Genomic DNA, 15,109 nt, shown 5'->3' with positions numbered 1-15,109 from the left:
ACTAGAATTGCTGCAGTTGATGATTTGGGCTGAGTATTTCCTCAGGAGTTAATTATCAGATTGGCAATTAGAATTGAAAGAGAAAAAAAGAATAAGAGGCCAAATAATTAAAGAAAATGATTATTTATAAAAAATATCAAAGACAAATGGATAAAAAACTGTTTTCTGCTTTCAGTTGCTCATAAGAAGGAGAATGTTTTTCATAATTGTCCATGAGGTGTCAGCAGTTCCCCAATATATACACAATAGTTGGTAACGTGCCCTGACTCCTTTGCACAACCACATTCCAAGAATATGGTTCAGCTCTCTGAACTCTCCAGGCATAATAATAGATCATATTTATTGCTTCTATTTTCCCCTTTTCTTTATAGTAGTTTTTGATATTGGGCAATTCAAAATGACAGTACGTAGTATACCACTGCAGTTATCCTTGACTTTTATGTCTATACCAATGTACTTCTCTTTCAAAAACCTATGTAATATCCAACTGGCAGGATTTTATTGGTTCTAATTCCAGCTAGTGCTTAGGTCTACAAAGTTAAATCAGTCCCCTTTAATATACTATTTTGGGTGTATAAGTGGTTTACAAGCAAGGAAATGGTCTTTTATGCCATGGTTTTCCATGACAGTTGGAATGGTTTTAACACTGCTTTTGCTGGCTCTCCTTCAGGCAGCGAAAGACAAGTACCGGGAACTTGCCATAGAAGGAATGCAGCGAGAATTGGTGTTCCAGTTTATTGAAGCACAGACTCTCCTGCTAGCTCCAATCTGCCCTCATGTGTGTGAATATATTTGGAGCTTGTTGGGCAAGGTACTGCTTTTCATTCACTGGCGAACGAGGGAGGGATTGTATGTTGCAGAATGATGGGAATATTGCATCAGATTCTTCATCCCCAATCTATGTGTGTTAACTATAAAGGCTGAATCCATCATGAAGGCTTCCTGGCCTGTGCCTGGGGTAGTAGATGAAGTCCTGGTCCAGTCTTCCCAGTATCTGACAGAAGTAGCCCATGATCTCCGTCTGCGTCTAAAAAACTACATGGCACCAGGCAAAGGAAAAGTAAGCATCCATGTAGTTTTTCCTGTAGTTATTGTTTGAAAATTTAACGCACTTTGCTAAGCAGGACTTTCCTTGCTGTTTTCTAGAAGGGCAACAAAGAAGTACCACAGAAACCATCCCACTGTACCATTTATGTGGCCAAGAACTACCCTCTGTGGCAGCACACCACACTGTCGATTCTACGAAAACATTATCAGGTGATTATATTTCTCTCGTGGCTTCAAATATTTCTAACCTTCTGTTTATGCAAATGAAGACCATAAATAAAACATGGATTAAAACCAGCAAGATAATAAACATCCAGAATCATCTAAATAAATCTTTAGGAAAATAGGAAAAAAAACTCATTTCTTATTTGCCAGGCTTTTAACTTTTAATTGATTTTGGTGGTATTAATTTAACCTTTCATTACATTGCTTGTCCCGTCATGCTTTGTGTTTTGCTTTATTGGAAGCCTTCTTGGGTGTTTACATTAACTGAAAGAAATGAATGATTAAAGGAGTAATTAATAGCTATTAATTAGTAAATGATAATTAAGAACTGAAAGTTATTTGTGAAGGGAAAGAAATACAGTACATAAATACTTGCAGAAAAAAGCAAGACCATTAACTATCCTTATGCCCCATTTTATCAACTTATTAGCCACATATTTTATTTTTGCCACAAGACTAAATGGAACAAAGGAAAGGCCACTAGCTAGATGGTGGGAGAGCTTTTGCATTTCTGTCTAGATTGTCTAGCATGTAGTTTGCCTTACCTGGAGTTCTAGGTTACTGCAGTGAGGATAGTTGCAAACTGTTGCAGGAACAATATTTAGGATTTGTGAAGTGGCAATATAATAGAAGTATCCTTAGGTATAGTGGAGGTACATCATACTTTGCTTTAGAGGGGGAGGAAAAAGGAAATTTGCTTCCGTCCCCCCACATTTTGGCAGCACAGTCTTGGAGAATGCATATGGGCTGAACAGGGTTGGATCTTTCCAGATAGCTTGCTTTGTTAGCTTAAAATAACCTACTTTTTTTTTTGCTGCAACTCTTTTTGGCAGAGAAAAGTGAGTTATAGATGTAGTATTCAAAAGGGATGCCTGGAACAGAAATTGTTTTCTTTCGCAGCTTAAGATCTTGCAAGCCCAACTCAGGCTGTCAACACTGCATCGTAGGTTATCAGATCTTTTGACAGCCAATTGTTCCCTTTCCCTTTGTTTTTGTAGTTCAAGTAGCCAGCAAGAATCAGGAGCCCTCTTGATATCTTTGTGGACAGCTCAGCAGGCTGGGTATGATTACTCAGCTGTGTTCTGCTTGGTGGACCACAAATTGTGACAGCCCGAGGGAATAGCTGTCCTAAATGATTTTGAGCAAGGTGTGATATTTAGAGCATGCCCACATATAGAAAACGTGGCTTAGCAGGATGGAGGGGTTCCCAGTGGTCTTCCGAACTCATTAAAGAATAACTTTTAAACAGCAGCATTTAAAATTGGGGTGAAGCAATTCTTCAGGGGAAAAGTTAGATTTCATTAAAAAAAGGATCTACAAAGATGTTTAAGCAAATAGAAATGTTAGCAGATAATTGTAGAAACAAATTAGTTCATCATTTTGACTGTTCTCCCAACCTTCTCTTTTGGGGGAAAATTATGGAGAAGATAGCTGGGTGATAGCTTCAGAAAGTTCTGGAGGAATCAGATTATTTGCACCATTTCACTGAGCTTCAGAACTGGGTACAGTACTAAGACCAATGAAGGTCAAATAAATAAATAAATAAATAAATTCAATTGAGGGTTATGTGTGCTTTTCCTATAGAAGTGCCAACAGCAGAATAATTGGATCTTGTATGTTTTTTGTTGTAGACCAATGAAGGACAGCTTCCAGACAACAAAATAATTGCCAGTGAACTCAGCTCGTTGCCGGAACTGAAAAAATACATGAAAAGGGTTATGCCTTTTGTAGCAATGATTAAGGTCAGCCTTTTGCTATTTATCGCTAGAATTCTGCTTATAGGCTTGCTTCTCATGTTTTATCAGACTCCTGGAAATTATACAGAGTTGTGGAAGAAAATGTAAGCATGACGCAGAATAGAATAGTGATGTGAAAACACAACTCTTTTTTTTTTTTTTTGAAAAAATTCAGAGGGAGAAAAAATGAGCAGGATCATACAAGTTGTGTCTCATCAGAACTATTTCTGTTTCAGATTTCTATGCATTTTGGATAAGATGTCCTGATATAAATTGATTATTTGTTTGCTTGCTTGCTTGCTTGCTTGCCACTTCAATCCTAACTAGAGAAATTTACCTGGCTATTGGTTATGGTCTAGTTACATCCAAGTTAGACTGTAATATATTTCATATTGGTGTGTCTTTGAAGACAAACTGCATATCTTATCCTTCCTACAGGACTTATGAAGGTATTATTGATGTTTATTGCTAAACATGTACTGTACTTTGAAATGGCATTTCATTTGATTTATTTTTATTGAACATTGCTTATATGCAATAAGGACACACTAGTATGTGTTGTAGAGTACAACTTTTGGGGGTATACCAAACACATGAGCAGGTTGATGATTTAGACATGATTTAAAGTGGACAGGGCTGAATTTTTCCGTGGGATTGCTTGGTAGGACTTTGCATGTGAAATTGCCCACTGCTGCAAATTTCAGCTGATAGCTTGCTTTAGTGATGAAAGACTGCTTGCTAAATTTTGACTGCATGTTTCAGGGCTGGGATAGAAGAACAGGTCCAGGGATGTAAGTGATAGTACAGGTGGTTCTCAGGGTTAGGATCCTACAAGCATAACAACCGGTTTGGGGAGCACGCACATGCGCGCCAAACACGCACTGCACATGCACGCACGCTACTGGCTCCGACGAGCATTTACCTTCTCCAGCTGATGAGCGGCACTCAGCAATGCTGTGCAAAGCAGCTGAGGAGGTAAAAGCATAGGATAAAGGACAGCCTAGACCCCGGGTGGGCAGGTGGGCCAAACAGAAGACCAGACAGTCATCGCAGTGAACAGGTTCGGTGTCAGCTGCTCTTCGGGGCTACCAGTTCTATAGAACCGGGCCAAACCGATAGCATCCCACCCCTGAAAATATCTTGCCCTGATGGATTCCTTGAGAAGATTGTGCTTTGAAACATTACAGATGGATCTCAATCAATCACATAAACATTTTAAGAACATTAAATCTTGTCTGTGGCAAGAAGACCTTCTCCCTCTTTATATAATCACAATTAGCTAATTGTTTAATTTACTTCCAGCTGGGAATGTACTTGAATTCAAATAAGAATTCAGCCCAAGTAGAAAAGCAATATCATTTCAGCAAACTTTAAAAATTTGAACTAAAATACTAAATTGTGTTAGTGGTTAATGCCTTCTTCTGTCTGTGGCTGCAGCAAGGATTTCCATTCTACTCTGCAGCTTCTGGTTGCAGCATTATATAGTAGTCTGTCTTCTCAAAGAGAAAGATTGCTGTGATGTTTTAATAATGGGGAAAAACAATAAAAATGTTTTATTTAGGCCACATTTACATTTTCTTCTTTTGGTATGAATTACCTGAAGTATGTTAGAAATCTTAATAGATTCTAGTGCATGTTGAAAATATTCTGCAATAAAGTTGTGTGTCACTTGATGATGAACACAGGGAGTAAAATAAGGTTATGACAATATATTTCACACCAGATATTAATTTTAATGAGTATTATGTCTTGCACACTTAAAAAAAGAATAGGTTTTTTTTAATGTAAGAAGGAACATTTCTCCTATTTGTGTAGAGGTTGGTTGGTTTCTCTTGGGGGAACATGTAAATCTCATCGGAGCACATAAATACTAGATATCCAGTCTTTGTTTTCCTCAATTCAGCACTAATCAAATGGTCTTTTCCTGCTGATACACAAGGCTTTCAGGATAGGAGGAGAAGGATAATATAACAGTGATTCCCCCCCACTATCGGTATTAGTTATTTTGGATTAGGAATCTGAGTTGCTGTTGCTTTACTACTATAACTATCTGCTTTCCCCTTGCCAAACACCTTGATAGTAGCCATGCTGCACCATTGATTATGCAGTATTCAGCTTCATTTTGTTCTAACCTGTATTTTTATTGGACACTTCTAAAGGAGATATAAAGAACGGTTGCAGGGATTGGGTATGGCCAGTCTAGACAAAAGAAGGACTAAGGGTGACATAGCAGTATTCCAGTATTTGAAGGGCTTCCACAAAGAAGAAGGGATCAACCTATTTTTCAAAGCACCAGAAGCCAAGACAAGAAACAATGGATGGAGACTAATCAAAGAGAGAAGCAACTTGGAATTAAGGAGAAACTTCTTAATAGTGAGGACAGCTTGCCTTCAAAAGTTGTAGGTGCTTCGTCACTGGAGGTTTTTAAGAAAAGCCTGGACAGCCACCTATTTGAAATGGTATAAGGCTGGGCTGTCAAATTCCCAGCTTGCGGGCCAGATACATCATGCGCTGGCCATGCCTGATTTAGCGAAGGGGGGAAAAAGTCCTGATATGTCATGTGACAATGACATGACGACGTGAGCTTGACATTCCTAGTATAGGGTCTCCTGCTTGAGCAATAGGTTGGACTAGAAGACCTCCAAGGTCCCTTCCAGCTGTATTTTGATTGATTGATTAGTATTAATTTTAGTCTAAATTGACTAGGTATGCAGACTCATACTTCATTTACTTTGGAACATTGTATTGCTTGCCAATTCTCTTGCAGACACCAAAAGGCTTATTAGATAGTCACTGCATGCGCATTATGAGTTGGCAAAAAAAAAATACATTTGTTTTTGCAAAGCAGTCCCTAACAGTTAAAGTTCAGCAAGATGTTGGAGGGAGACAAAGGATCCCCTATTAAAGTATATGAATCTCCTCATATGGCTTCCGATCTGCAAGTCTTTCAAAATCTGCCCATCAGAGATGTCTTGTTTTATGTGCTTGCCAGAGCTGCTGGGAGTCAGGTGGCATATACATTTAGTTAATTAAAGAATAACAATAATAATAGAAATACTTTTCCGTTTTAAAACATTTTTCTAAATGTCCTTTTTAAATATTAAAAAGTAGATTTGAGACAAAAACAAGTTACTTTTAAGAGCTTTCCAAATTGTAGCTGGAATTGGCAATCTTCTGTAAATTGTAATGGCTCTGTTGGGACTCATAGACCAGCTGGGAAACTTACTAGAAAAGTTCTATCAAAGGTTTTTAAAAACATGTACTTTTTACTGTTGGTAGGAAAATTTGGAGAAGAAGGGATCCCACGTGCTTGATCTGGAGTTGGAGTTCGATGAACAGGCTGTCCTGCGGGAGAATATAGTCTATTTGACAAATTCCTTAGAGGTGAGCATTTGCTATGAAGCCTTAATGATATTCAGCTCTTGGTAAGATTCAGTGTTTCTGGAAAATATATCATTATCTTTGAATCTTGGTAACTAAGACGTGTGGACAACTCCCAGGATTCCTCAACCAGCATGGTGACTGTGGAATTCTGGGAACTGAAGTCCACACATCTTAAAAGCTGCAAAGGTGGAGAAACACTGCTCAATATTCTTTGCCTGTTTATCTTCAGTCCCTAGCTAGTGATACAAAGTCAGTCTACATATAGACTGCATATTTTTCATTTTTAAGTCACAACAGCAATCCAACTGTGGGGATATGCAGGTATATGGTCCCTACTCACATTCACTCATGCCCTAGTCACTTCCCGTCTTGATTATTGCAACGCACTCTACATGGGGCTACCCTTGAAGAGCATCCGGAAGCTCCAGTTGGTGCAAAATGCAGCAGCCCTCATGGTTTTGTGCAGACCCTGGTATGCACATATGTCACCTCTCCTGCGGGAGCTGCATTGATTGCCGATTTGCTTCCAGGTGTAATCCAAGGTGCTGGTTGTCACCTTGAAAGCCCTTCATGGCTTGGGGCCGGGTTATCTGAGGGAATATCTCTTGCTGGTCACATCTACCCAACCCATTAGAGCAGGGAGGCAGGGAATGTGGCGGGTCCCATCCCTGAGGGAGATACACCTGGTGGGACCCAGAAGAAGGGCCTTCTCCATGGTGGCTCCCTCTCTCTGGAATATCATTTCCCCAGAGATTAGAATGGCCCCCAATCTAGCACTCTTTCGGAAGGCACTGAAGACCTGGTTTTGCCAGCGGGCCTGGGGAACCCAGAGCAGGATGGAGTCCATCAAATGGCTAGTGTGATCTGCTGTTGTCGGGGTGGGGGGTAGGAGTCTGGGGGTGATTTTTTATTTTTTTTATTTTCTCCAGATTTTGCTTTATTTGATTCTAATTTATTTGATTCTTTTTGTTAGTTTTTATTGTTTTTTATTTTTATGTTTTGTTTTAAATATGGTTTTACATTGTGTAAGCCGCCTCAAGTCACCATGGGCGAATAGGCGGCAATATAAATTAATTAAATAAATAAATAAATTCAGCATGGAAGTGAAAAATTGGTTTCAAGCAAGTGGCCACCCTTGAATCTATGCCTCTTTAAAGAAGTCGCATCTTTTCCCAGACTTGTACAGTAGCTTCCCATCCCAGGAAAAATACACCTTTAAATTAAGGTGGAACAGCAGTTGCAATCATCTTGTATCCTGCCAATTACTGCTTAATGCAAGGATATGTTTTTCAGAGGCTGCATAGCTACCTCATATCAAACACAGGAAAAGATGTGGCTTCTTTAAAGAGCTATCTGTATGTTTGCCGAGTGTTCTGTTTGTCTCCTCTGAGGGACCTTTTCCAGTTCTGATCTGAATAGCTGCCTAATCCAATTAAATCCCATATAATGCTGGCAAATAAGAAATGTTTAGTGGAAGAATTCATCCAGAATTAGAGCCCTGAAGTCAATATTAATGATCTTCTGTAAGTGAAACTAGAGTATAATGGTAACATGTTTCTTTCTTATTATCACCTGAACGGATGCATGTATTACCCTATTGAGATTGCTGTTTTTCCTCAAGTTGAGAAAGTTATTGGAAATTCTCAGCCTTTTTTGGGCAGTGTTTATTCCTTCTCTAAATTTAATGATTCCTACTATAAATAGGAATTGCTGCTTCTAACTGATTTAATTGGGGATTTATTTATTTGAATTTTTTAGCTGCCCAATTTTGAATTTAGAAAAAATCCGATTCAAATGACTATGATTACAGTTAGTATATTTATCTCAGTAACTAAAGTCTGTTGGCTATATTATTTGTTGTGAGAAAAAAAACTTAGCCTTTTTAATGAGACTTGAACAGTTACTGTGAAGAAAGTAAAGGTTTTGATGTGTGGGAACAAATAATGGAATGTTGGCATCTGTCATGTGCAATAGGCACTAAAGTGATAAAACATCCTATAACTTTGAAACTGCCCAAATTTGCCCAAAGTGAAATATTTACTGGCTCAGACCTCTGCACTTGAGATACATTTAAATTTATAGATAAAAGAATCAAACCTGTGGAATTTTTTAAAATGAGAACTCATTAATCACAAAAAACGATTTTTTTAAAAACAGTGGAACTCTTTGTTTGATACAATTGGACTTTCTTATTAATCTATTTGAACTAATTTTTAAAAAACTGTTTCCCCATTTTCTTCTAAAGCTGGAACATATAGAATTAAAATTTGCCTCAGAAGGAGATGAGAAAATCAAAGAAGATTGCTGTCCTGGAAAGCCATTCTGCATATTTAGAGTAGAAGTAAGTTTGGTTTTTTTTTTGTTTCTTCTTTTATCCCTGCACGAATGTTATCCCCAATAGTTTGTTGTTTTCTGTGAGAGCTTTACACATACCTTAGTCTTTATCAAACTTTTCCTTCCATCATTGCTATTTCCTACCCAGTTAAACCCCTGGCAAGCCTGAGTGGCTGTGGTTTAGAGTTTTCTGTATCTGAGGGTTCATCATCTTTGCTGATGGATGGGGTTGCTCCAGACAGACTCAGTGCACATTCTGTGGGTTCTTCTGGAATTCATGGCTCCTGTTCAAAGAGCAGATGACAGTTGTGGGCAGGAATGCTTTTGCACAGTTTTATGTTTTGCTCCAGTTGTGCCCATTCTTGGACTGGGAGGCTCTATTGTCAGACACTCATACCCTAGTCATTTCCTGAATGGACTATTGGAATGGTGCCTGTATGAGGCTGCCCTTGAAGAGTATCTGGACGCTACAGCTGGTGCTGAATGCAGTGGCATGGGCAGTTATGTGCACTCCAGAAACTGCAGACATTATACCTCTGTTGTATAAGCTGCACTGTCATGTTGTTTACAGGTTCAATTCAAGATCCAGAAGCATGTTTGTGGGTACTGTCAGCTAGGGAGTTTCATCAGGTGGAACCTAGGAGGAAAGCGTTCTCTGTTATGTCTCCTGCTCTGTGGAACATTCCTCCTGAGGTGAAGCTGGCCTCAAACTAATTGGCCTTCCAGGAAGCTCTTATAAATGCTTCTGCCGACTAGCTTGGGACTCCTATGATAGAGTAGAGCCTGCTAGCCTGCATTCTTTCTAAGTGCTGCAGCTATTTTAATATTTTTTATCCCTTTTATGTAAATTGATTGTCTTTAATGTTTTTTAATATATTTTGATTTTGTGACTCTTTTTTACCCTTTTATCTCCCATGACTCTATAAAGGGTATAGAAATGTGATAAATAATAATAAAATAAAATAAAATCCTAGTGGGTATTGTAGGATCACAATCTGGAAGTCATCAGTTGAACTTACAGAACAGAACATGTGGTAGTAAGGCTATGGCTGCTCCTGAGGTTTACTTAAGTATCTGTTTTTGGTTAATATAGAAACTTGCTGTTTCCTACTTAGATCCATAGAATTTATTAGTAGTCTCTGAGAACTGAGTCTCTCTTGAACTAAATGTTTCTCTTCTCTAAGCTGCAATGGTGTCATTCTCTACTGAGACTGCTTTGTGTAGGGCTTGACAGATGATGTGCAAAATGATTACAGAGAACATCCCTATAGCGTATAAAGACTGGAAGATGGCTTATCTGTGTATTTTTACTTTGCTCAATTATTAATAGTAATAGTGCATTGGGGCTTTTCTCCTCTCTTGCTATAATATTATTACTTTAATTAATGTTTAATTTTAATTGTAAATGTTGTCTGGATAATAACATTCCTAGAATAAAAAGAATACAAGTGACAACTCTAAGCATGAGGAGGAGATTCAGATGCCTTCTGTGTTATTATATCCCTGTTCAACAGTAACTCATTGCATATCCGGCTTCTAGCACAATATTTAGTTTTGCTTTGTTCCAGAATACGGAATTACTGGCTAGGTTTTAGATCAATTAGTATATATGATTAAATGCTTCACCTCATAATTTGTAAAGTATATTGAATGAAAATACTGGAATATTACTGAACACCACAAACTCTAGCTCATGTTTCAAGACATGGTGTATTACTATTGTGCAGGTAGAAAGGCTGAGCAATTGGCTGTATTAATTATCTTTTGGTGACAGTTTTGGTCAAGGCTGCTGAATTTCTTACATGTGCTTTATTTTTGAATGGGATTTGGTGGCAGTTTCTCTTAATAAGAAAACTTTGTGCTTCAATCAAATGGGCAAATTGAACTGTTGAGTAGAGAGCAGTTTAGGAACCTGGAACTGCAGTCTGATGCATGTCAAAACCTTGAGAATGATAGAAGCCCTGGCAGGAAATTTGACAGCTCTCATTAAAAAAAATGATGTTGAACCACAGTTTGCAGTGTGGGAAAGAAAATCTTGTTAGAGAAATGAATAAGCTTTTTTGTTTACTGTACAAGTTATGTTTATGTACTATTATATACAAAAACTTATTTATTGTATCTCCTAGAGCTTATTTCTGTGACATCAGTGTACTATTCTCACATTTTTGTGATTTTCCTATTATGTTTTCATTCTGTTCTATTATAACTTTGAGTTTTCTCCCTGATATTCTTTGCCCAAATGCCCTAGTTGACTCCAAGTCTTAATCACTACAGTTTCCTCTTTCTTTTGTTTTGTATTTTTATAGTTGATCTTAGATTCTTTTTTTGTTTGGCAGCAACTTAAATCAATGGTTAATAATCTCTTTTGTGTACCAGCTTTAACTACTTCCTTTGCCTACTAATTCATTCTGCTATCTGTATCCCATTTTCTCTGTTAGCGTTACTTATTTTTTATCCATCTATCTGTTATATTATCCCTATTAAGATCCCCTCCACCAGTCTCCCTTGATTTGACTCTCATCTTGCTTTCCTCTCCTCATAATTTATCACAGCTATGTGTCTTGTCATGGACATGTTCATGACTCACTGATTCTGGTGTTAGCATCCACAATAGGTTGCATCCACATTAGGGTGCTAACCCCCCTTTGTCCTTTATCCAAAGGAGGGGAAGGGCAACTAACCCTTTTCTTCTACCCCAGTCTTGTCTCTCTAAATGCCTTCCCTTCTTGGGACCCAGTCCATCACTTCTAACTATCCTGTTCCTCTGGGTTACCTGTCAGTCGCTTTGTCTGCACTATTTGCCCATTTCATTGTCTTTTTAGGTATAATTTTATTAAAAGTTCTAATTTCAATTAAAATTAAACAAACTAAAATAGAGTAAAAAGGAAAAGAGAACAATGAAAAAGGAGAAAGCTAGAGGACAAAAAAAGACGGCAGAAGAAAAATAGAAAAGAAAGAAAAAAGATATAAAAGAATGCTTTCCCTTTTCTTTGCGGCAATTATACATACAATTGTAAATTTATTGCTTTCTCTAAAGCATGGGCGTCCAACACTTTGGCTCACTTGGGCCACATTGAGTGAAGAGGAATTGTTTTCAGCAGGCATATAAAATATATAATACAGTTTTATAATGTAAAATGGCATAATAACATTAAAAGTGTATGATCTTGTGCAGCTGTGGGCCCTGGGTGGGACATGCCTATTCTAAAGTTATATTATAACTCCCTCCTTTCTATAATATATCTAATTGTCAAAACCATACAACATAAGTTCATTTTTTTCTCTGTTTTTTTGTGTAGCACAATTGGAAGCCAGTCTTATTGATAAGATGAAATGCTAGGTATAAGCCTATGTATTCTGTGTCCCCAGTAGACTTTGAAAAATCCATGCAAAACAGAGATTTTTAAAAATGTCTTTACAGCCTGGTGTGTCTATCTGTCTAATAAACCCTCAACCAGCAAATGGACACTTTTCTACAAAGATTGAAGTCAGGCAAGGAGATGGCCGAGATACAATAATAAGACGGTTAATGAAGATGAACAGAGGAATCAAAGGTAAGATGTGGACTCAGGTTCAAGTTTTTATTTCAGACAGATTTTAGAATTTTTTAGAAGAAATAGAATACTACTCTGGTCTCCTCAAGCCTACAGCACTGTTATGTAGATCTCTTGTCTAAGACCAGAACTGAAGCTCCATTCATTATGGTCTGGATTTGAAGGAGTTTGTGTTGAGGTTCTGAAACTTGGAGGAGCTGGTTTCAAAACTCCAAATGTGCAATTGGTACTACTGATGATAATTACTAGCTTTGACCAGATTTATAATTTCAGTGTGAGTGATGCATTAATTTAGTTGCATGTGTCTTGAGTCACCCTTTCCTACTCATTTCACACTTTTGTAATGAATGAACGTTTGAGTCTTATCTTTCTGGATAAGTGTTCTATTTATCTCAAAGTAGTAGGCCATAATGTCTTGCAGTGTTAAGGAACTGAAGCAAATGGACTTTCTTACTCAATAGCCAAAAATGATGGTCAGTGCTGTGGTAAAAAAATATCTCTAGCTTGCCAAGAGGAAATTAAGTTAGAAGAAGCCAAATATGTTAAATTTAATATATATTTTATTAGTGAAGATGAAATAACATTTGTAATTTTAGATTATACTAAATTTTTTCTAATAGAAAATACTTCCAAATCAGTGTTGGAACAAGAATTTTCTTGAACTTCTGAATATAGAAATTGCTTCATTACCATTATATTATTTTCCTAATTCTAAAGCTTAAATTTGGATACACGTATCTAAATTTAGACTGAAACTAAAATGTATGTTAACATCAGCATGATTATCAAATGCTGCTAATCCCAGTAAAAAAATTAAGCAGGGTTTTTATAAAGTTGCTTTGGTTTAGGAAACCTCTGTGGCGAAAGAGGTGCAGTGGCAGATGGACGGTTCTGATTGACAATGAATTTATGTGGTGAGTGGTGAGGCAATATAGTGTAGTGGTTATGATGCCAGCCTAGCATGTACAGATCCAAGTTCTAGTCCACCCTTAGCTACAGAAGCTCACAGAGTGTTTGGGGGCAAGTCAATCAGTTCATCCTACCTCACAGCCTTATTGTTTTGGTGAAAGATAAGGAAGGGAGAGGGAAGTGTTTGACTCTTTTGACAGCTTAACAAAAAGGAAAAATAGAAATGTAGCAAATAAACAATCAGATAATTTTTTTGTGGGAAGCTATGATAGCTACAATCTATCATATGATTTATCGTATCATATGATAGATCAGCTATATGATTGACATTGATCATTGAATGACTAATGCTTCCTCTTCCAAATTTCTAGTCCCAGGAGGGGAAAAGGAAAGTTCATGACACTGCCTGTTGTCTTTTATAATCTACTCCTGCAAAGATTCTTTTCTAAGAATGCAGATTGTTAAACTTTATATTTTTTAGTTAATTCCATACTCTCCACCATAAATTGAATGTTTGATTCTTACCATTGATCAGTAAAGGCCTTTCTTTGCAAGAATTGTAATCTTTTAGTTAAACTCACCAAGACTTTGAGCCCAAACCACAGTTGCTGTGCTGAAGAGATTTGAAAAAGCTCCTTTTAAGAAGGAGATATTGTCCTGTTTGCTCTGTGTCTTTGCTGATCCCAGCAGTTATATCCAAATAGGGAATTATATCTAGGCCCAAACTTTCCATATCAGAAAGTTAATTTATTTTCTCATCACTTCAGCTGCTTGTGTGTTTTGATCTTAGGGAAAGGGGCAATTTTCATATTTCGATGTGAATCTGTTGAGAGTTGAGAGGGGAAAAATACGTAACTTGTCTTGCCAGACGAAAACAAAAAAACACATTTCAAACTTAGGCAGGCAATTATGAGAGATCCACAACTTGACTATTTTGAAGTGAATGAAAAGCCATTGAGACTAAATTAGTAATTCTTCTGAATGGTTGTTTCAGAAGATGTCACGGTTAGGCAGGCACTTAAAAAGATTGTCTGATAAAAGGGAGCTGTGAACTTAGGAAGACTAAGATAGCTGGCTCATTAGGAAAGTTCTGTTTATCAATTCCTTGAGAACTGGCTTGTAGCTTTTGAAAAGGCTTCTTTCTTCAAAAGGAAAAAAGGCTATTGTACCTTATGACAAAACAAATAACTTAGCTGCTTTTATTGGAACACCTTCTAGTTTTATGGAAATAATTGTATCAAACAGCCTATAATTGCTCTTCCCTTTCCCCTTCACAATAGCATATAAAATGATATTGCTGATAAAACCATTACTTGGTTTTCATCTCAGCTTCCCCTCTGTAACATATTTACTAGAAATGAAGAAATGAAATACTAAAAAAGGGGGAGAGAAGAGCCTTAGATGTGACAGGGAGAGATTTTTGTACATGAGAGTCTTAGCTTCCAGAGAAGTAGCTCCTTACATTTTGTGATAGTTGCTGTTAGATTTTCCTAAAACAGTCCGAAGTTCTTTGCCTCTAGCACATTACTATTTTTAAATGGGATAATTTTAAGGTGACATCTTGCTACTTATTTCACGAGGAATGTATTGGACTATTTAGCAGTATTCCACAAAAATAGATGCTTGCCATTAAGAACCCCTTAAAGTAAAGCCATTTGGGATGGATTATGATCTAAAATTATAACAGTGAAGAGAAGGGAGGGGTTTGGTGGAGGGCTTTGCTTATTTTTTGTTGTTGTCGACCCTGCAGATGTAGATATAGATTTTTTTTTCCTGGTTGTAATATACCAGGAAAACCAATATTATACAAAGATGATTTTTAAAGTCAGTTGTAATAGGATGTGAACGTGTTTCACACTTTTTTTTGGAGGAACTTAATTAACATCACAATGTTGGAAAGAGGCATTTAAGCCAATACTC

The 15,109-nt window shown here is 37.3% G+C and overlaps 1 protein-coding gene across 4 annotated transcripts in view; it reads left to right on the top strand.

Annotated features, from left to right (window-relative positions):
* Positions 1 to 15,109, top strand: part of LARS1 (leucyl-tRNA synthetase 1) — a 46,958-nt gene that overhangs the window by 29,478 nt on the left and 2,371 nt on the right. For 2 of the 4 annotated variants that reach the window (XM_087955400.1, XM_087955399.1), the window contains exons 25-32: positions 671 to 811; positions 920 to 1,060; positions 1,147 to 1,257; positions 2,904 to 3,014; positions 6,288 to 6,392; positions 8,638 to 8,733; positions 12,148 to 12,280; positions 13,129 to 13,190. In XM_087955400.1, the coding sequence (XP_087811526.1) occupies positions 671 to 811; positions 920 to 1,060; positions 1,147 to 1,257; positions 2,904 to 3,014; positions 6,288 to 6,392; positions 8,638 to 8,733; positions 12,148 to 12,280; positions 13,129 to 13,175 (885 nt within the window). In that variant the 3' untranslated portion in view covers positions 13,176 to 13,190. Of the gene's footprint in view, positions 1 to 670; positions 812 to 919; positions 1,061 to 1,146; positions 1,258 to 2,903; positions 3,015 to 6,287; positions 6,393 to 8,637; positions 8,734 to 12,147; positions 12,281 to 13,128; positions 13,191 to 15,109 lie in introns of those variants that run through there. The other 2 variants (XM_026687979.2, XM_087955398.1) reach the window with 1 other exon arrangement.

Source organism: Notechis scutatus, chromosome 2, assembly GCF_049901735.1.
Source record: "Notechis scutatus isolate UNSWTSFEM ecotype Mainland chromosome 2, rNotScu1.2, whole genome shotgun sequence".
NCBI classification, from domain to species: Eukaryota; Metazoa; Chordata; class Lepidosauria; order Squamata; family Elapidae; genus Notechis; species Notechis scutatus.
The sequence above is the reverse complement of the archived record's forward strand: the minus strand, read 5'-3'. Positions and strand labels throughout refer to the sequence as shown.